Source organism: Hirundo rustica, chromosome 3 (genome assembly GCF_015227805.2).
Source record: "Hirundo rustica isolate bHirRus1 chromosome 3, bHirRus1.pri.v3, whole genome shotgun sequence".
NCBI lineage: Eukaryota > Metazoa > Chordata > Aves > Passeriformes > Hirundinidae > Hirundo > Hirundo rustica.
Genome location: NC_053452.1, coordinates 37,896,174 through 37,917,760, shown reverse-complemented (window position 1 = coordinate 37,917,760; position 21,587 = coordinate 37,896,174). Strand labels below are relative to the sequence as shown.

Here is a 21,587-nt window from a genome sequence, read left to right as displayed (position 1 = left end):
AAAACCAGGGGAAAAGCAGCAAGGTCCCTGGGTGCAACCTTCTGGGCTTAGAAAAGCCTTCTGGGAATAGTGAGCAGGTAGGATTGTGTTTTTGCAGAGAGGGCATCACTCTTGTATCTCATAAGGAAATAGGTGTCTGGTGAGGAAAAGGGGCAAGGACCTGAATTAACAGCTTCACAAGGATATTTTCACTTTATTTTACATTGCACATGTGAGACTAAGTCTCAAAGTAGGAGCTACTGATTCTTCAGTGAGTAGAAAATCCCTCTGCAATCTCAAAGGGAAGCCTTGGAGGGGAGCAGGATCCCACCAACCAGGCTTGCATAACTCTAAACAGCAGGTCAGGTCGCATCTTCCCTGTTAAAGGAAAGGCCACAGTGCCACACTCCCGTCCCTGAGGACATACCGTTGCTGCCTGCAGGCAGGAGTAGGCCCTTTCCTCACCTCAGCAGCTCCTGGCCCTGCAGGGACAGGGCTGGTGTGAGGCGAGAGGAAAGCCAGGCACCCAGCTGGAAGGGCTGCCTGGGCTGAGCCCGGGAGCGAGGTCATTGCTGCCTGCTGTGCAGGAGGCGCTGGAACAAGGAGCCATCTTTCTGGCTTAGGCAGGCAGGTGAATCCAGCTCTGCCACTCTCCCAGCTTGCATCACCAGCACACGGTCCGAGTCCAGGATGGTGTTCAGCCTGTGGACAACAAATGCCAGGACACCCGTTGGTGGATCTGAGGAGAAGCTCTGGATATTGCTTCCCCTGCTGTGGCCCAAGACGTGCCCAGCATTAGGAGCTGTGGAGGATCTCCCTCGGCATTCAAGGTCACAGTGCAGGGCAGCTGCCCAGAGCCTCTGCTCACTGCTGAAATGCAGCACCTCTTAGGAGAGCATCGTGATGCCTTCCAGTTGCTGGGCATGGCAGGGCACTGGGAGCGCAGAGGGAAGCGCTGTGGGAGGGAAGCTCAGGGCGTGCCTGACTCTGGGGTTGCACAAAATGTCTCCATCCCCACAGGGGGTAGTGAATTGCTTTATTTGCCCCAGCATTTCCTCACTTGCCACCTCCCAAGGGCAGCAGAAACTGTGCATCAGCTGTTAACTCCCCTGCAGTCTAACATCTTTGTTTATGCTACCACCACCACCACTGGATTTGTAGTTACCAGACAGCCAACCACAGGACCTACTGCACACATATCTGCCCAGGTCTGCCCAGACTGCCAGCAGAGCAGCAACCTCTGGCTCTGGATAGGGAAGACAGGACAGCAGGAATGTTTTTGCACAGTCATGCACCATTCAGTGTGAAATGGTGCAATACTGTGCAGCCCTAGGCTACAGCCCTACGAAGGCTACAGCCCTACGAAGCTGCAAGTCACAAGGAAGACACTGCACAGGATTTGAGCAGGTAAAAGGCATTATGGAGTTCAAGACTCTGGTTACATGTTCATCTCCAAGAGAGTGCAGGCTCAGCACTGGAAATGATTTGGAGAGGCAAGAGACAAGTACAGAGTCTCTTCCCATTCTGGATTTCACCCCAAGCTGAATGGCATGGAAAAACCATAGATAAAATACAACCCCATCATCACCTCTCCTCACTGCTCTCCCCCACTGCTCTTCATCCTAGTGGAAAAGGAGCTGGGGCCATCTTCAACTCAGTTGCTGCTTTGCCTTCTGCCACTCCTTCCTCTGCTGTTTCTCCTCTTTAATTACTCCCCCATCAAAGGTGGCCTCCCCACACCCAGCCCAAATACACTCCTCAGCCCACAGTGCCCTTGCACTTCTACTCTATTTATGCCTAACATCCCTAGTGTAGGAACCACATTCCCTTCACACCCCTCCTGCCTCCCTCCTACATGGTGTATTTAACAAGACCCACTTGATTCACTTGCCAGGCCCCGCCCACCCGGCCTGTCATCCATCACTCCCACTCCTGTCCAGCAGGACACCAGCCCCTGCCACCTGCTCATTTGATTTTTATTTTTGTGGTAACCTCTGTGCTTTGAAAACAACCTCCATACAATTGCATAACCCTCCTCCAAATGCTCCTCCACTTGACAAGAGTAAGAGCAGAGAACACCACCTAATGCTGATCCATCCCTTCTCTGCAGTATTCAGGTTTTGCCCTCCTCCCTCTGGCTGCAACCATCCACTGATTCTACTCTGAATCTCTCAGATATGGGGCAATCGCCATTGTCCTGTCCTGCCTGGGCAGCGCCTATCTTGCTGGCATACATGTGCAGGCTGGAACTAAAACTCAGGATATTGGAAAACACAACTATCCAGGAGCTGGCAGCAGCCCTCCGCTGCCGGCTGTCGTGCACTGCCCTCTACTGAGCCAGGGACACCTGCTCCTCCACGGTCTCCACACGGCACCTTCCATGGGATAATTCTCCATTACTCCTCGCCCTAATTTGGCAGAACCTGCCCTACGGATCCCAGCAGGCAGTGCCCAGGAAGAGAAATCCGTGATATGATGCGGCATTTTGCCCTTTGCTGACACCGAATTCTGGGTACAACGTTCTCCCCTTTTTGCATCCAGTTGTTCCCAGCACCCAGCAGAAAAGGCAGAAGGCAAAGTCCAGCTTTGGCACCAGGAAAACCTTATCACAGAGACATCTGCGCTCAGCTTGAGGCCCAGGCATGGCATGTGCAGCCACCTCTCCCTGTCAGTGTTAGGATGACTTCAGGCACGGAGGTTCTTCCATACCTGTGAGCAATCGTCAGGACAGTTTTGTCAGCGAAGCGCTGGCGGATGGTCTGCTGCAGCAGCTGGTCTGTCTTCGGGTCCACACTGGCTGTGGCCTCATCGATACACAGCACCTGCCAGGGACAGAGAGCGAAGGGAGCTCCTAAGCACCACAGCACAGACAGCACTGCTTGCCTAGAGACAGCCTGGGAGGTCGGCACAGGGTATCTGTTCCCATGACACCTCCAATGCTGCAGCGCTCTCCTCTGCCGTCCCCAGCCAGCCACCGGCAGCTCACCCTCCCCCTTGCTCGACGGAGGCAGTGCGCTCACCTTGGCCTGCGTCAGGAGGGCTCTGGCCAGACACACCAGCTGCCTCTGTCCCACAGACAGACTCTTTCCCCTCTCTCCCAGCTCGCTGTCCAGCCCACCTGCAGGGATCAAGATCAGCAGTCACCTGCATCATCTGCACAGGGCCCCAAACAGCTCCACCAGTCCAAGGTTTTCCCAGGAGCACACAAAATGCCTGTTCTGCTCAGGCCCAGGCCTTAGGAACTGGAGCCTTTACACTTAGACACGAGCAACGTCTGGCACAGTTCCCATAGAACTAAGGCCTGGCTTATCTCTCAGCTACTCCTGTAACACCCACTGAGGCCTGGCCTCACCAGCAAAATTCTGCCACCCAATCCATGGCCTGCCAGTCCATTTGCCTGTAAATGTCAGGGAATGCCATCGGGTCTCACTGACCTGTTCCCACACCGGTTCTAGCGTGACCTTGCCCAATCCGTTCCCTACTGCACCCACCTCAGCTCCCTGCCTGAGCTAAGGCCTTCTCTCCTCTCGCAGGACCCGCAGTCATCAGCTGCTTCTCACTGGTGTTCAACTCACCCATCTGAGTAACAGCATCCCACAGGTGGCACTGCTCCAGCACCTCGCGGAGCTCAGCGTCCGTCCGCTTTCCCTGGGGGTCCAGGTTTTCTCTGATTGAGCCACTGAACAAAAAGGGATCCTGCGGGATGATGGCCAGCCTAGATCTGCAAGCAAACAAAAGCTGAGGGCTCATGGGATGGGCTCTGCAGCAAAGCAAAGATCTGCTATTTCTTCTTTCATGGGGTGTCTTAGTTCGCTACAAATCTTAGAGGTCACATATTCAGCCTGGTTTCCTTAGCACAACTGTCGAGAAAAAGGAGAGACTCATAAAAAGCTGCCACAATCAGAAGAGAGGGTGCTACGACAGTGAGTCCTTTGCTCCTCACTCTTTACTTTGGCATCCAGCTTCTGACAGCTCTCAGCCACCGTCAGCTACCCTTCACTCTGCTCAGCCGTACCTCAGCTCCTCCAAGCCCACCAGCTGGCTGTCAACACCATCCAGGAAAATATGGCCTGATTTCATCTCCACCATACGGAAAAGGGCCAAGAAAAGGGTGGATTTCCCAGATCCTGTGCGACCCACAATGCCCAGCTTCTCTCCAGGGTAGACAGTGAAGCTCACGCCATCAAGTGCATTAGGCAAGCCTGCTCTGTATGCCAGGACCACTCGCTGGAACTCCACAAGCCCCTCCCTTGGCCAGTCAGCAGAAACCTAAGAGGGATACACAGGTGAGAAAGGGTATGATATTGATTGATTGTCATCTTCAGCATCACCCCCCCACAGTCCAAGCCCCATCCCTCCCTTTATATGGTTTCTTGGCTTCTGAGCAGAACCAAGACACAGCCCAGTCCCACCTCCAGCCCACTCCTAGGCTTGTTCTTCCACCACAGCTTGTATCTAGCACCCATGCTCCTTCCCTACTCCTTCCCATCACTCCAGCCTTCACCAGTTCCTGCCAGAAACTCATCCTCCCCAGGAGATACACTGGTAAAAGATGACTGATCAAGGTGGTTTCTGTGGTGAGGGCCCTCCACCCATACACTGGAACCCTGTGATCTCCCCAGGGGGCAAGTGCAGGGCAAAGAGCCAGAAGATGGGCCAGTACCTGAGAGCACATTTGAGCTTTTACCTGGACCAGTTTATCCTGGGGCTCCGTGGGGACATCTGTGGTGTACTCCTCTGTCCGCTCCACACTCACCATCATGATCTCTGTGTGAGTGAAACTGGCAATGAGGCCTGAGAGCAGGTTTGTGACAGACAGGGCGTATGAGAGCGCCAGGCCCACAAGTCCTGTGAGGACAAAAGCATAAGCAAGAATGTCACTGGCAGGGAAGGAGCTGGCATCTTGGTGGGCAGACAAAAAAGAAACAAAGGAAAAGTCAGGACTCTGGAGTCTGGGGTCAAGCTTGAGGTTGGGGACACACAGGAGCAGAGACAGGAGCTGAAGCACTACACTGTGGGTGACTTGCTAGGGACAGGAGGCAGGAGCTCTGGATCTTACCCCAGTGCAGGAAAATGTGTAGCTCTGGGCTGGGAGAGGAGGAACCCCTTGGGGACAGCCTAGGGGTGGACATAGATCAATCCCTGGCAGTCTACCTGGATTTCCCAGCTGCTTCTGGTGCTGGATGATGGCAATCCCTGCAATAGCAGTAACCACAGCAACCCCAATCATCTGCAAGCGGATGTCCAGCCATTCCATCACCGTGTTGCTGGCAAAGAGGCAGCGCTGGTTCTGCTCCAGACGCAGCTGATTCTCCAACTCAAACCTGTCAGGCACACAACCGAGGTTTGCACCACTCAAATTCCACCCCTGCTGCCCCAGACCAAGGGCATTCCAGTCACCCTATAACCATCCCCACAGGAAGAAAAAAGAAAAAGCCTGCTCACCTCTTGGCTGCCCGCATGGCTCTGACAGTGCTCAGTCCCGAGAGGGTCTCTGAGAAGTGGGTGTAAATGGGAGACAGGGTGACACTGTGGAGGCGCTTGAGCTCCCGGGACGTGCATCGGTAATAGCGCTGAATGAAGAAGTAGACTACAGCCAGAGGGAGCAAGACCAGGCCAATCCAAGGGAGGCCATAGGTCATTATCACCAGCATGCCCAAGAGCCCGTACATGTTGGCTAGGAAGATGTTGAGCATAAATGGCAGGCTGTCATCCACACAGTACAGGTCTGAGGAGAAGCGGTTCAGGATGCGGCCTGTTGGTGTGGTGTCGAAGAAGGTGACTGTAGCCTGGCAATAAGGGAAGCAGACGGTAAGAGCTAGTCAGCTGCAGTGAGATCCAACCACAGAACACTGCAGGAGAGCAGCACCAAGGGGGGCAGATAAGGCCACAAGGTGGTGGCCACCACAAGCCACTTCCTCACCTCAACAGCCAGCATCCACTAGCAGCCAAACAACTCACGTTGTTTGCATGGTAAAAGGAAGCACTCCTTCCGGATCAAGTGGCTGAGAGCCACTGAGAAAGCAGGCACCCAGACACCATGATGGCCCAACAGTAGCGAGGCAAACCTAGCCTCTAATCCAAGCCACCAATCCCCTAATCCTAACTCTAGCCTGAGGACCCAAGGAAGCAGAAAACATAAATAAAGTTAACTGACACATGCCAGCATCAGCCCTAGATCTTGCTTAATGACTCTTAATGACTCTTTCCAATCTCATCTGAACTCACCATCCTGTAAAAGCTACTTTGACTTGACTGGCCCTCACCTTGGCAATACATCTAAGCCTAATGCGTGAACAGATGCAGGTGGGAGCCATAAATCATCCTTCCATGGAATGAACGGGACACATTTTGAACCCCAGCTCATTGGCCCCTTGTGCTGGCTGTGGTGCAGCCCTTTTTGAATACAGCTCTACCTGCCAATACCAACAAAAACCTTAATCTATCTCCCACATCCTTACTCCCAGCTATGAGAAGAATGTCAGCTTGCAGGAGCCTCAGCATGCCCTGGACTTTATGCCCATTACCTTTAGAACCCTTTGGAGCAGTCGGTCGTGAATGACAGAGGCAGCACGGAGAGCGCCACAAGCAAAGAGGAAGGCCCGAATAATGGTGAAGAGGGAGTTGGCCCCTGCAATGCTCCCATAAACTATCAGGTAGAAGTTCACATCCACTGAGCCATTGGGAGGGGCTGGGGTCTTGTCCAAATCTTGAATGGGGGAACTGGAAAAAAGGAGGAAGATTATGAATCTGTGAACATCTTCCTGACAGTAAATTCACAGACAGGGCATGAGAACCCAAGAGCATACTCCAGGGGAAATCAGGATAAAGCCTGACACTCCTGTTACACCCTTTTGGCACATTGGGACAAATACTCTTATTACTATGCAGCTAGGGGTCTTCCATCAGCCCCAGACAGAAGCCTTTTGGGCACGTTGTCAGGCCAGGGTTTTTGATTCTCTTTGTCAAAGCAGTCACACACATCCCCGCAAGTGAAGTGGTCAGTTTATCTGTCCTACTCTCCAGGATCTTCACAGGAAATGCACTTAAGGACATTTCCAGCTTCCTTTGGCACTTCTGGACCATATTGACTTACACAAGGCCAGCAGTGGAGAAGAGAAGCAGCTCTGGGGAAGGCAGAGAAGTTGAGCCGGCCATCACAGAGGTATTTGCTGTCTGGGACATGCTGGAGATCCAGTAGGACAGCCACCAATCCGAGATATTTCTGGATGCTACAGAGAAAGACAGACTACATAAAGAGAAATTCTACTTTTGAATCAGCAAATATGAAGCAGTCAAGCTGAAGGGGAAGCTGCTGGACAACTTTTGCAGAGTCCTGCTGCCCAGTATAGTCTTCCCCCTGTCAGCAGCAGAGCAGGAGAAGGAAACAGCCTTGAGGTGCAGCAGTGAAAGAGGACTGCTACAGAGGTACAGTAATGCAAATGCAGCAGCAAGATGCCAGGTGTAGCACTGTGCTTTTCAGATGGTGGAGCTCCAGGGACTACCACAGCCAGGTACAGTTCCTCCATGTGTCTCCTCCCTACTATAGAAGCTCTTTGAGCTACTTTAATTTGGGTAATAGAAAAGTGGTCTTCCTGCTCCAGGGAGAGTGTTTAAACCCCAGGTGTCTTTCCTTCTGGACTCCATGCAAGCAGGGAATGAGACGAGAGTAGTGCCCAAAGAGAGATGTGCTGCTGGGTCACTGCCTCACCTTGCATCAGGAACAGCGAGAAGAGGATTGATACTGCCAAGCAGCTGCCCATTGCCATCCAATAGGCCTTGTACACCTGAAAAGCCACTGCCCCTTCTTTCTTCTCTTCCTCCTTGTGGATGAGATTATTGGTTTGGGTTGGTTCTTCTGCCTCTGTCTTTATGGCCTCTTCCTGTCCCTGTTCATTAGAGGCTGTGGGAATGGATGCAAAAGCAAAGGTCAGTGTGGTGTTAATTTCTTCCTGCAGCTGTTCCTAACTGTGAACTATGAGGGACACTTTTTTCCCCTCCTGTCTCCTCTTTCAAGACAGGTGCACCAACCCTGGCAGTTCTTCATCCAAAACTGGACTACAGGTGGAACAATAGGTTCAAATACTGCTCCAGACCAATACCCAGTGACATGTGGGCCTCCTGTCCTTCTATGTATACACCATCCACATATCAGCATTGCCACAGCAGAACAAGATGGTGGGAGTTCTGCTCTAAGGCCAGCAGCCATCAGGTACAGCTTCTGTCTGGAAGGTCAGCTGTGCTGCCCCAGCTACCCTTAAGCTCATCAGGAACAGACCTTTATCCTTATGACCCTTGTCTGTATCCTTGAACTTGGGGAAGGCTTCAACAAGTGGCAGGATATCAGCTGGTGTGCCTGCAAAGAGAGACATGCAAATTCTTCAGCATCTGTGAGGAACAGGTGACAACTCTGCACCTTCCCACTGCCTCTTGCTCTGAAATGACCCAGTTTTGTTCTCTCATAACATTCCCTATGTTATACAGTAACATAGCACCTTGGAGGCTCTGGTCCATTCAACCTGTTACATCCTTCTGCCTCATAGGCTCCCCACATCTAGGGCTGTGCTGCTTTATCTGTACATCTGCACGTTCTCTTCCACCCCACCTTTGCCCACATGCAGTGTTCTCAGTGTCCTCTTTCATCACTGGGTTCCCCACTAGTTAACCCTAATCCCCTCAAGCCATTCCAAGACACAGGCACAAAGGAATGCCTGAGAAGACAATGTACCTGTCTTAACTATCCTGCCATTGTCCATCAGCAACAAGGCATCGGCCTTCTCCAAAAACTCTGTCCTGTGAGTGCAAAGGACCCTGGTCTTATCTTTGAGAACTCCGAAAATGCACTTCCGCATTATATGGTTGGCTACATCTGCATCAACGGCAGCCAGGGGATCATCAAGGAGATAAAGTTCTTTCTCCTGGGAGGGGTACAAAAGAAAAAAGGATACAGCTGCTGGCCCTGCTGGAGCAGGCAGTGCTGTAGAGAAAAGTCCAAGTGTCTCCGTGTGGCAGCACCTTTAGGCTAGCACGATGTGCTTTAAAGACACGCTGCCAGAGCTCACTGTACAGCTGAGAGCCTCAGCCTCTTCATATTCGACTTGGCACGATCTGCCACACAGTAACTCCTTTGTTATTTACCTGGTAAATGGCTCTGGCAAGGGCTATTCGAGCCTTCTGTCCCCCACTGAGTGTCACACCGTTTTCACCCACCTCTGTCTGGTCACCTGCTGGTAAAATCTGAAATATTCAAGAGTGTAATTTAGAAAGGGACAGGAAACTGCTGGGGACCCCACACCAGGACACAGGGGCCCCTCTCCAGTCTCTGGCAGTAATTTCTAAGGCTGACACCTTACCAACAATTAAACAATGATACATTCTGTACACTGGTTCTCCAGACAACCGGCAAGCTTTATTTATGCAACGGGAAGGTTGCATAAATACACTCCAGAACAGGGTGGTGACATCTGAACTACCATGGAGAGCAACTTCTGGTCCAAGGTAATTGCACAAGTAATTCTCTGTGAGAATGAGAGCTGTGCCTGACGTCAGGGTCCTTCCAAAGAGTGTAGCAGTAAAAACTACCAAATTTCAGTACCTGGAAATAAGTCTCTTCTTGGCTTGGTAGCATAGGTGATTCTACTAAATCTCAAATAAAAATCTTGCCTTTACAGAGCGTTCATAGCTCTGGCCAAAACAAACAGGGGCTGCTAAAGCTTGTCACTTCAGAAAATCAGGCATCAGCTTATAAACTGGGAGAAGGCAATCTTCCTATCATATATACAGCCAGGTTTACTGACTAATACAGTCATAAACCTCAAATTTAGAATATATGTCAGCAGCACTGACTTTGCCCTTCCAAATCCTAAAGAAGTTGCTTCTGATCCCCCCCAACCTCAAAAAAGCATCAGCTGATGATAGGTTCTGACTGAAAAACCCAACAGTCATCAGCTCTGCAAGAACAACTCCTTTCCCCAGGATGAAGAGCTTTTGGCTCAGCAGCAGAAGAAACCACCCAAAGTGCTACAAGAGTGACTTCACACCTTAAAGAAGTATGGGCACGCCAGGAATGGCGTGGGCTTGGTAATCAGAGCAACACTGCATGATGGGACATTGGAAAATCAGTCTACACCCTGAAAGAATAAAGACTGATCCCAGGGAGGCTCAGGATGGATGTAAAAGCTTGCCAAGAAGGCTCAGGCAGGTTTACAGCCTAGGCACTCACATTTAGGTCCTCAGAGAGGGCACAGGCCTCCAGCACCTCCTCGTACAGCTTGGCATCATATTCCCGCCCAAAAAGGATGTTTTCACGGATAGTGGTAAACTGTATCCAAGGCTCCTGTGTGGTCAGGCCAAATCCTTGCTCCAGGTCACAAACATACACTCGTCCACCTTGCCTGCAAGCACAACACAAGTGGGTATAAAGGGCAACAAAGAAAAACTGCTGGCAGATCAAAGTTACCTACAAGTTGCAATAGCACCAGACAGTGCCCACCTGCCATGGCATGGAGGGACCAGGCAGGGAGAAGTCTTTAGGCTACTTACTTAATAAGCTCTCCAGTGATGGCTGCAAGCAGAGAGCTTTTGCCAGAGCCAACCTTCCCAACAACCCCCAGGAGCATTCCCTGTAAAGGGAAATGAAAAGAAGCAACCTGATGTGCTAATAGAGGGTAGCTTGTCCAGATTTCTTGAGCCACAAGTAGCCTGTAAGGAAGCTGGCTGCTAGGATCATCTCACACGTTCAGCAGCGCAGCTGGGTACAGTCGTCAGGTGAACCAGACTCCTGATATGACAGGACACAGATTTGCAAGGAGTGCTATCTCTAGAGCCCTGCTCTGTTCCCTGCCCAGTTGTCTCCTGCAGCAATAGTAGAAAGCAGAGAGAACTAGTTCATCTCCTGTCTGTAAGTCATGGATGTTCTCCAGCATCTTTCAGCTCTGAGAGACGCGTCCTGTGCCTCTTGACCAAGAGAAGACTTTGATGCACAGCTCCTAAGCTAAGGAAAATATGCCACCTCTGCTCCATTATTTCTAGTTTCCAGTACTTTTTCTCCAGTGCCATTTTTCTGTATTACGTCCCATGTCCTTGCTCACCTTTCTCACTGACAGGTTCTCGATGTGCAGTTGCAGAGTGCCTGTGGATGAGGGCTGCCTGGGGCTTTCCTCCTCAACTGGCACCCACGAGAAGGCTGCACATTGCATCTCCATGGCAATAGCAGCATCTGAAGGGCTATCTACAAGTGAAAAGCAGAACAGCAAATCACTGCTATGAGAAGAACAGAAAATTAAAGACACCTGGCATCACAAATACCATCAGCTTTGTCCCCAAATGCAGAGACCATGGATGAAGCACGGCATGATGCTCCTGACCCAACCACAGAATGAGACTCTTGCCTACTGACTTGTCCTTAAATTATACTTCCCTTCTTCCAACCCTCCTGTCTCCAGCTCACACCAGACACATATGGCTGTCAGGAAGACAGCGAAAGGATATAACCTGGTTTTATTATTGCTGAAGGTGAAAGAATGACAGGGAGCTGGCCAAAGGCAATGATAGAAGGAAAGGGAGCTAATATGGCTCAGGAGAGGGGCAGCCAGCATGCCTGTCTGCCAGTTGAAGCCAGGTTTGTTGATGGCCTCAGTGTCAGAGCTTTGGTCAGAGGACAGAGCTGCTTGTTCTGCTGGGACACTAATGGCTCTGCCAGGACAAGCAGTGGCTTGTGGTGGAATGTTATAGCCTTGGCTCCTCCTTTCCACAGAAATCAGGAAAAGTTAAGTGTATCCACTCTGCCTCTACCCAACTGAATCTCTTGAATCACAGGGTGACAACCAGCTGCCCTCCAGTACTGCCCCTGGGCCGCGCACCTCAGCTTTCTGCTCTGAACATCTGCTCAGAGTCTCAGGCCTGGCAGATTCCTCAACCGTTACCTAGGGCATAATAAGCTTCCAGGTCCTGGTCCATGAGTTCAAAGAATTTCTGGATTCGATCCAGGGAAACTTTGGCCTCCAAGATCGCATTCAACACCCATGGGAAGCCGTTGAGGGGTAGAATAAGCATCCCAACGAGGGCCAATGCTGTGAACACCTGCATGGGTAAGCAAACAGCCATGAGCTGGAGTCAGTACCTCCCTTGTATCCTCCAAACAGCTTCACCAGCGAGAGCCTGAAGAGCTGTGGAGAGACATGGGCTGGGTTTATTTCCCACAGAAGATGCCTCAGGACTGTAGACTGTGCTCTGCACAAGACAAATTGGAGCTCTCCCTACTACCTACTCACCTTAGTGGCAGTGAGCTGGTGACCCAACAGGACATAGGTGAGGAAGATGGCAATGGAGACAACAACAGGCAGTGCTGCCCACATGTACACGCACAGAGCATCCAGGTAACGGATGGCCCGTAACTTCTGCAGCTCTTTAGCTCGGCTGGCATTTATCCTGGTGCTGAAGTGCTTCTCCCAGACATAAAACTTGATCACACGAATGCCACACAGGAACTCTGTCATTAGCTGCAGGCAACAAGGAAAAGAACATCAAGCCAACAGTGCCCCGGCAGCCTGGGCTGTGCCTGGGTGTGCAGTTGTCTCCTGCTAAGGGTCAGAGGCTAGAGACGTCAGGAACCATTTATTGCTAACAGTGACATAAACTTAAGTGACAACTACTGGAAACTTTGTGCTCATCCATCCCACCAGCTTCTTCAGCTACCCATGCTGTGTACAACTCAGGAAAAGGCAAAATATTACACTACTTTCCAAGTCAAAGATGAACAATACAGGTGAAGGGATGTGTGGAATTGCTAGCTACAGCCTGGATATTATTTACTTGTGTTGACCTGATAGTGCCTTGAGATAACACCTGACTCTCAGGCCTGGTCCTATCCTGACACAGCTAGTCTGTATCCAGAGCCTGGCTGGTTAATTTCCACAACTCTGGTGTCCCTGCAGGATGCAGTCCTCTCATTTCTGCTCTTAGGTCAGCATATGTAGAGCAAGCTGACTGTGTCTCTGCCCAACATTAAAGAAAGATAACAAGAGAGACTTTATTCAGCAAACCGGTCTTAAAACAGTTGGAAAAAGTTCAGCATCATCAGATATAACTCCGGTAGATGCACCTTCTATTAGGAAAATAAGCATTTTTAAAGCTGCCAACAGTTCTGACATGGAGTTGACCTGTTTCATGCTTCCAAAGTGTAAGTGAAACTTCTGTCCCCTCAGAGATACAATACTAAAAGGTGGGAATCAAATGTCTGACAGGTGGTGAGGAGAGATGGTACTGCAAATATGGGAAAAGCAGTGGAAACGATGACTGAGAGTGCCATGCCTGGAGCCATTTAAAATTACATCCATGATCACTGCCTTTGTCCAGACTGCAAGCCACTTTAGCATTGACGGTGTCACTGGAGCAATAGGATGGATGCATATCTAGAGGAAGCCATTGGGAGTCTTGCCTTAACTACTACATAGAGAAAAGAAACTTGCAAGGGAACCTAAATTAGCCCAGGGGACAAGACAAGCGTTAAAGGTTCACAATCTTACAGCTGGTGAAACTACATCACCCTGAAACACTTCTGACCCAAGTGTGTGCGTGCGCCCCTTCTGGCATTTTTCTCAACAGCTGCGATTCAATTAATCTGCCTCGGATCACGACTAGTGGCCAAGAAGCCAACATTGCGGGACAAACAGGGACAAAATGCAAACTCGGGGAGGTACGGTGCCCCTCACCTTGACTCGTGTGTCCTTGTGTTTCAGCATCTTCTCGTTGTTCGCCATGATGCGGTTAACTACGATCTTGTTGATGGGCACGAGCAGCAGCGCCAGGGCCATGCCTCCCAGAAAGGCCACCCCCACTTGCTGGTAGAGGAGGTAGAGGGTAACAGCAAGCTGGACAGGCAGGCTCCACAACTCGTGGAAGCTGCGGCAGAAGTTGACCAACCTATTGGTGTCCGTGCTCATGAAGTTGACGATTTCCCCCACGGTGAAGCGGGCAAGGCTGGTGCCGCTGACACGCAGAGCCTTGCGGTAGATGGCGGAGATGACGGCGGCCCGCACCATCAGCGCCATCTTGTTCGTCTCGTAGCTGAACTGGTTCCGCAGGAGAGCGCCCAGGAAGGAGCCAGCAAAGAGCCCGAGGGCATACAGAACCCCGTGGCTCAGGGGCTCCCGCCGTGACTCCATGAAGTTCACCAGCAAGTTCAGAAGCAGAGGACCTGAAAAACCCAGCAGACTGCCAGCCAGCTTGAGAAGTCCAAGGGTGTAGAAACGAAGCCCAAAGGCCGCATGAAGGACTGACAAGAGGCTCACAGCTTCCTGGGCATGGTGTGGGCTGTCTGGAGCATCACTACTCCCACCACCTCCAGCAATGATTGGGCTGGTAAGAGACGCTGTCTCCTCCTCCACTTGGTGAGGAGCTGCCTTCTTCTGCCAGCAAGAGTAGAACCGGTCACAGACCCTGGCAGCCTGGAGCTGGCGAGGGAGCACATAGACATCCTGTGGCTGGTTCAGCTTCTGCTGGTAGCCACGCTGCATAAGGGGGTTCATCCAGGTGTAAAAGAAGCGTGAGAGCCAGCTCTCACCGTCTTCTGCCACTCTCTGCTGGTCAGGCACTGGGATCCCTGGCCCTGAGATGGGCTGGTCTTGTTGCCAGGAGCGATTGATGGAGAGGAAGTCTTGCCTGCCAGCCGTGGGGAAGAGGTAGCTGACCACATATGCAAGCAGAGAGGCCAGCTGCAGACAGAGAATGGCAAACCTGGAGGAGGCACCGGGGTGGGCAGGGGACCAAGCTGTCCCACTCTGGCAGTACCACACCAGTGTGATGATGAAGGAAGGTAGGGGCAAGAGAGTGAGGAGAGCCAGGGCTGCAGGGCCCCTGGTAAAGCCATGAACGGACCTGCAGAGCATGACAAGAGTGAAGCCATGCACTAGCCATGTCAGGGCAGCAGTGCCATTGGCCAGCACTTCCAGGTACACAGGGCCCAGCTCCTGCTGGGAAACGGTGGCTGGAATGGTGTCGGCAAGGAACAAGCCAGCAAGTACGAAGGAGGTAGCGATTCTCCACCCCCAGCTTGGCCTGCAAGGCACACCGGAGCCAGACCTTGAGCAGGAAAGAGCAGTGAAATAAATTACAGTTGAAATTCCACTACCTCTCAGTCAGTATTGTCCCTCCTTCCTCTCCTCTTCCCCATGTTTATACATCCACTCCTACTTAACCTTCTGGATACACCTCCCTAGATCTGTAACTTTTTCTGACTGTAGGCATTGCTAAACTACATCAGGACATTACAGACCCCTCTACGGCCAATACCAGAGATTTAGATGCTACCAAACAAAAGCATTTCTTCACAGAAATTTGTTTGCAAACTATGATATTTTGTGGTCAAATTAGACTCAAATCCTTGAGGATTAACAGAAGAAAAAAAAAAAAAAAGTATATTTAACCTCTGTAACACAAATTTTGGACAATGAAATTCTCTGTGTCACATCTCTGATCCCTGATTTCCTTGTCTGTGGGATATTTTTTCTACAAACATTATTTTTATCACTGCTAGTTTCAGTGATGCTGTGCTTCTAAAGTGTATCATCTATTGCCCATCAAAATACTTCATTATCACCGGATTCTTTGTGGCCTTTGAGTATCAGTGAATGTTGTCATGTTTACAAATTTCAGAAGAGGGTAAACAGAAAAACAATTTTGCATTTCTCTGAACTCTGTATTGCCTTACATACATCTTCTATGCCACCTTGGATTTATATCCTCTCCAAGAACACTCCCAGTTCCCCCAGTCCTCATTCACTGAAAAAGTTTTTAATTACTTTCTGTGATTTTGCGCCCACAAATCCCCTCTATTCTTTCTGGATTCCTTTCTGTACACCGAATTAAGACGGGTGCTGACAAATATAATAGCATTATAATATTGTGTCATTCCCTAATTATATATGCAGCACATGATAGGGAGATCCAATTTCCAGCCTTTCCACCCCACCTCCAGCCCTCTATAATAATCAAGACCCAGACAAGTCAGTTGTCATACCTCGGAGTGCCAAGGAAGCAGGCACTGACCACTGCAAGGATCACATGAGGAATCACATTTAATGTCAGCTGGTTAAAGCAATGGCCAAAGCTGCCACGAACCCACACAGGGAGTGGATCTTCTGGGCTGGTCCCACACAAACTAGCCAGGATGCTCTCCATCCTTTGCTGGTAATTCAGCGTGAGAAACGGGATGTCCTAGGGAAAAGAAAAAGCAGCATGAGGTAAAAAACGTAAGAACTACAGTCCCAGTCCAAGATGGAGTGATGAGTAATTAATACAGAGCTAGAAGCAACTTCCTGGGTCGTAGTCCAAGCCCAGCTATTGTTGACTTACTAGCACATTTCTACTTCAGAAAACGATCAAGCTCCAGTTTAAAATAAATTATGTTGCTTATTCCCTTAAGTCACCCTGGGACTGCAATGTCCTGTGAATTTGAAGTTTTCTTATTTCCAGGTTGATTTTTTTTTTTTTTTTTTTTTTCCCCATGGCAAGTTTATCCACTGTAAGTACAGAAGAATTTTCCTTTCTATGGATCGGTATGAAAAATATTTTGAGCTGCTTAAACAATAACCTATTCATTGTATCTCCGTGTGCACAACACTTGCCAGCACGGTACTCCTTAAAGGCAGCGTGTATCATGAAACATCCCGCAGATGGCAGGGGAGGATGCTGGCGCCCATCCTGAGAAGCAGGCGGTGCCTCTAAGCCAGACTGCTGCTCTGTGTGCCGCCCCGCGGACTGAAGCACACCTGGGAAGGTCTCGGCTTTTATCCCGATTTCTGCTCGCACCAGCCCGTCCCATCTCCAGCCCGGGGCCGGCCGAGCGCCACGTGCGGGGCGCCGCACCGAGCTGGGCACGCAGGCGGCAGCACCGCGGCCGGGACCCCGGCACGGCGGCCCCCGACCCCGCTACCTCCGGCGCCGGCCCGGGGACCTCCCAGGCGGGCGGGGGCGAGCGCCGCGGCCGCCACACGCCCGCGCCGGGCGGGCCCCGGCTGCGCCGCCCCGCCGCCCCCCGGCCCGGTACCTCGGCTCCCCGGCGGCGCCGCCCCGCGCCCCTGGCGGCCCGGAGGACGCACCGCAGCCCCGGCGGGGCGGGGCGGGGCGGGGTCCCAGGGGAATCCGGGCCCGGGCCACAGGCCGAGCGGAGGGACGAGGGCGAGGCAACGTCCCACGCACAGCGCGCTCAGGCTTCTGCCCTCGGGTTAAAAATTAAAAAAAAAAAAAAAAAATTAAAATATATATATATATATATATATATATATATGTTACCCAAGCTAAAAACGGGCTCCAGTCATGAGCAACGGTGATTTCCCCCAGAATTCCTCTAGTTCCGTTCTGATGATCTTATCCCTCCCCTCCTTCTCCGATGATTTTTGGCTCACAGCACCTGAACTGTTTGTACACTGACAGACACCAGATGTACATTACAGACTTGCAGTGTCACCATGTCAATCAGCACAGGAATATTTATGAGCCACCGTGTTATCCAAACATCAGCAGGTATAGCCCAGGCAGTGCTTTTACAGGTATATATGTGCTAATACAGGTACAGCATTCTTTGCTTGTAGACAATACTACAAGACGCAAATGACATTACTGTAAGAGCACCTTGCCAATAACACAGTCTACTCACAGTGGCAGAGGTCTCCTGGCACAGTGAGAGATTGTGATGTTAACTTAACACAACCATCTGAATAACACAGGGTAAACAAATCCTCTTTGTTTCACCTGTGTTGTGTTCGGTGACTGTCTGGAACACAAACACACATGCAAGCAGCTTCCCTAAATGCGACACTGATTCGTTACTGTAAGAGTATATTGCATTGGGGTGGGGAGAGTAAATGCACAATTTTCCAGATGAGAGAAAACAAACCGGAGAGGATATCCAGCTCTATCTGCTCTGTCCCAACCCCTCTCCCCCTTCAGTACTCTCTTGCCAGGGAAAATAAGCATATCCCTGTAAATAACTCATCAAAGGTAGAAAATTTACTTTCAACATGCAGCTCACCGGAAATACAAAAAGCATTCTCTGAGTTTAGAGATGTTATCAGTGGGGTGCTGAGGAAGGAAAGTATCAGTGACATTCCTGAGAAAACACAGCAATCTCTGGAACAGCAGAGAGAAGATCAAGAGCTCAGTGGCCACACTACTCTCTAATCATAGTTTCCTTGTAAGGAGCAGGAGAGTGCATTTTCAGCAAATCTCTCTCTCCCCTTCCCTTCTTGTTTAGTAATACTTTCTCACATGTCTGAAAGTAATCTTCATGTGTTAGGTTGCCTTTACATCACCAAGCTACTCGTACTGTACACTGTATTTGGCCAGACTGCTCTTTTCCCCCACAGGTCATCCAAAGGTATCTAGACAAAGCTTACCTGAAGAGGCCTTGAGAGTAAGTTTATGCCCTCTCTGCTCAGGGAAGCTTCCCTTCAAAGAAAATGCTGTGAAAGCAGCAAACTCTCAAAACAACAAGTAGGGGTTACATGAAGTCGAAGCATTGAGCAGCACACAAGTGAAGCTGATTTCAGATTTCATGGTTGTGATGCCTTATTTATTTCCAAATAAATAAATAAATTATTGAAAACAAATAAACAAAAAGAAACAAAACAAATGCCCCCAAAATACCCACAACCCCAACCAAACAAATACTTTCCATGTCTTAATAAGATACTAGAGAAGTTCTCAGATGGCAACAAAGGACAACCCTCCTCCCTTGAACCAATCACCCTCACAGCTTTTCCATTCATACAATACACCGTATTTTAGCGCCTTTTTTTTTTTTCTTTCTTTTCTTTTCTTTCCCTTTTCCTCCCACAGTTCTACATCCTGCTTGCTCATCTTTCCTAATCTCTTCAGGTTCAAACCCATGAATTTTATTACTTCAGCTGAAAGATGGACAACTATCAGATGCCACAGATTCCTTTTTGGTCCGGACAGCATTGCCTACATTCATACGGGAAAACAAACACAAAGGGCATTAAAAAAGTAACCCAGGAAAATACCAAATCCACTCTAACTGATCTGAAATCACTTCGCCTGTTCTGTGCAAATAAGTGCATTTAAATAGCATCACAGCAAGAATTTAAGTAGACATTCCTTCTTTTCCTGCTGCCTTTTGGCTATTTCCCCTTCTCCTGAATTTTGCTGCCTATTTCATTTACTGCTGTGTATTTGACTGATTTAAGACATGCAGCATGTGGAGTACAGGCTGGTGGCTATATTGCTTACAAAGTACTTTGTGCGCTATAAATAATCATACACCTGGCAATCATTAAAAAACCAGAGTGTTCAAAATTGAAAAAGAACCCCACCAATATTAGGTTTAATTTAATCCACCTCCACAGGCCATGAAGGCCAGATTTTATTCACCATTATCCAGAGTTTGTTAATGCTCTAGATTGATAAATCCCCATTGAGGAAGCGCTGTCTGGCAAAGGGAGACTGCCCTCCCTTCTCTGATGAGTTTGTTTTGCAAAAGATTACTTAATACCAATCCCAGGACTCAGGGAACCAGTGTAGGCTGCACGCCCATGCCACTTCCCAGCTATAAGTAAATATTGAGCTGAAACAGAAGCCAGCCTAGACAAGCCTTAAATTCAGAATTATCAACCTTGTAATTATAGATGTAAAATCTCTGAAAGCAATTGTCTGTTTGGATGCATTTTCTGTGCTCCCAGCCAGGACTCTGCTATCAGCTGAACCATCCTCAAATTCCATGACGACACAGCCAAAGAAGGTTTCACTATTTGGCTCAGTCCAAAATTTTTCATGAACAAGCTGCTTTGCCTGGACCTGAAGGCACAAGATAGATATCGTGCCCTGTTTTCCAGGGAAAAAAAATTAATGCCAAGTTCAGAAGACAGAAGAGTATCTTCTACTGTATCTCATCATGAGAACACCAATTCCGTCACAGAAACACAGAAACTGTCTTTGTTGTTACTCATAGGCTAGCCATTCAACATTAGATGGTTGTCTCATGTCCCTGGATCTAGTCCTGACTCAGACAAGAAGGTAAAGAATTATAATTAAGGGATTACATTTTTCTCTTTTACTGCTCTGCTTCTTACACTAATGGTCCAACCTGAATTAACTTCAATTCTGATTTCTGTTTACTTGTTTATACAAAGCTATTCCTATCTTTTCTTATTCTGTTCTTTTTGAATGTCATTTGCTCCCCTTTCTTATTTGGGGCCTAGTGAGAATTCAGAGACACCCTTATTACCCCAACATTGCCCTCAGCATCCAACTAGATAAAACCTCTCCAAGCAGCAGCTAATTGCAAGTTCAACTATGAGCCTTGGAATTTCAAAGAGGAGTTTAGGAGCTGAACTTCAAGCAGAACAGACTGACTGGCACCTCCATCATCCAGTGAGAGCCCATAGCACCAATTGCAGGGATGTTACAAAAACCTCTGCAAAGGACCTTGCCTGGCTTTTTCAATTCCTGACACAAACTGCAGAGCTTCCTCTTCCAAAGATGTAAAAACTCTCAATTTGATCTGCACTATTGGGCCTAGATTTTGGTACTGATTTTAGGAATAATTTAACTGGATCCCACTAGAGATGCTTAGTCCCTTTAAAAATTTAACTTAGTAAGGCATGGGGTTAAAAGATGATGCTATGTCTAGTTGAAAATGAGTTTATAAATCACAATTATAAATTGTAATTGTAAGGCAATGCTCAGTAAGATGACAGGGTGCTAGAAAACACTAATGAGCACTGGTCAGCCTCCAACAAATGGAATTTTTTTCTCTTAGGAACTCTTAACATCACAACACACAGAGTGTTTGCTTTCTTTTTAGCATTTCCCCCATGAGCAGTTTTCTTACTGGTGCGCAGGTAAGACACTTTAGTGAACCTCTTCAGTTTTCATTATCTGGATTCTTTCATCTTCCAAATGCCACTAAAATCTATGATCAGAAACCACCAGAATACCTCCTGTAGGGCTCCTTCAGATATGAGGCAAAAAGGGAAAAAAATAATTTTCTAGCATTTTGCAAAGTTTTTAGGTATTATACACATAACTGTTATAGAAATCTGAATTTCTGCTGAGTTTCTTGGGTCTGTGGCTTTTTATTTGCCTGTTTTAAAACCAAACTATAGTTGAAAACTGATGCAATGAAAGCAACAGCATGGAAGAGATGTCCAAAACCAAACCAAACAAGTCATTTTCCTCACTTTTTTTATTACACTCAGCTATTTTTATTTACTTCAGTTGGTGGGACTGAGTGCTTGATGCAAACACCTGACACTAAGGCATGAAAACATGTTTCTCATTTGAATAAAAATACAGAACATATTTGGGCAACAGTATATTCCTTATAGCAATAAACTACTTGCATGAGATCTACCACCAAAAAAAACCAAAGGGGAATTTCCAACATACAGATCAGTTTTGTGGTTATCTCAAAGTGTTCTGCTTCTCTGGGTGTCACTGAGCCTGCTGCTTAGGGTAGTTAACTGGAACGGGTTGAGCGCCCATTGGTCCCACAAGAAGCAGATCCACAGTCTGCTGCACACCCTCAAAGATGAAATTCCTATCCCAGGAATTCTTACAGTTGAATTAAGGTGGCTGATAAGCACTGTAAG

The 21,587-nt window shown here is 49.0% G+C and overlaps 1 protein-coding gene across 6 annotated transcripts in view; it reads right to left on the bottom strand.

Annotated features, from left to right (window-relative positions):
* Positions 1–23: 23 nt before the first annotated feature.
* The window catches only part of ABCC10 (ATP binding cassette subfamily C member 10), a 22,747-nt gene continuing 1,183 nt past the window's right edge, over positions 24–21,587 (bottom strand). Inside the window, exons 1-23 of one of the 6 annotated variants that reach the window (XR_009207673.1) lie at positions 18,375–18,477; positions 15,998–16,194; positions 13,692–15,060; positions 12,252–12,479; positions 11,904–12,060; positions 11,070–11,209; positions 10,522–10,601; positions 10,202–10,373; positions 9,118–9,216; positions 8,708–8,897; positions 8,258–8,335; positions 7,691–7,882; positions 7,076–7,211; positions 6,507–6,702; positions 5,425–5,768; positions 5,134–5,303; positions 4,667–4,827; positions 3,995–4,248; positions 3,555–3,700; positions 3,000–3,097; positions 2,689–2,801; positions 445–681; positions 24–357 (exon numbers count right to left, since the gene is read on the bottom strand). Coding sequence is in view for 5 of the 6 variants with exons in the window: in XM_040059715.2 (XP_039915649.1) it covers positions 546–681; positions 2,689–2,801; positions 3,000–3,097; positions 3,555–3,700; positions 3,995–4,248; positions 4,667–4,827; positions 5,134–5,303; positions 5,425–5,768; positions 6,507–6,702; positions 7,076–7,211; positions 7,691–7,882; positions 8,258–8,335; positions 8,708–8,897; positions 9,118–9,216; positions 10,202–10,373; positions 10,522–10,601; positions 11,070–11,209; positions 11,904–12,060; positions 12,252–12,479; positions 13,692–15,060; positions 15,998–16,158 (4,620 nt within the window). In the remaining variant the exon portion in view is untranslated. Of the gene's footprint in view, positions 682–2,688; positions 2,802–2,999; positions 3,098–3,554; positions 3,701–3,994; positions 4,249–4,666; positions 4,828–5,133; positions 5,304–5,424; positions 5,769–6,506; positions 6,703–7,075; positions 7,212–7,690; positions 7,883–8,257; positions 8,336–8,707; positions 8,898–9,117; positions 9,217–10,201; positions 10,374–10,521; positions 10,602–11,069; positions 11,210–11,903; positions 12,061–12,251; positions 12,480–13,691; positions 15,061–15,997; positions 16,195–16,748; positions 16,855–17,026; positions 17,038–18,374; positions 18,478–21,587 lie in introns of those variants that run through there. The other 5 variants (XM_040059715.2, XM_040059716.2, XM_040059714.2 and 2 more) reach the window with 5 other exon arrangements.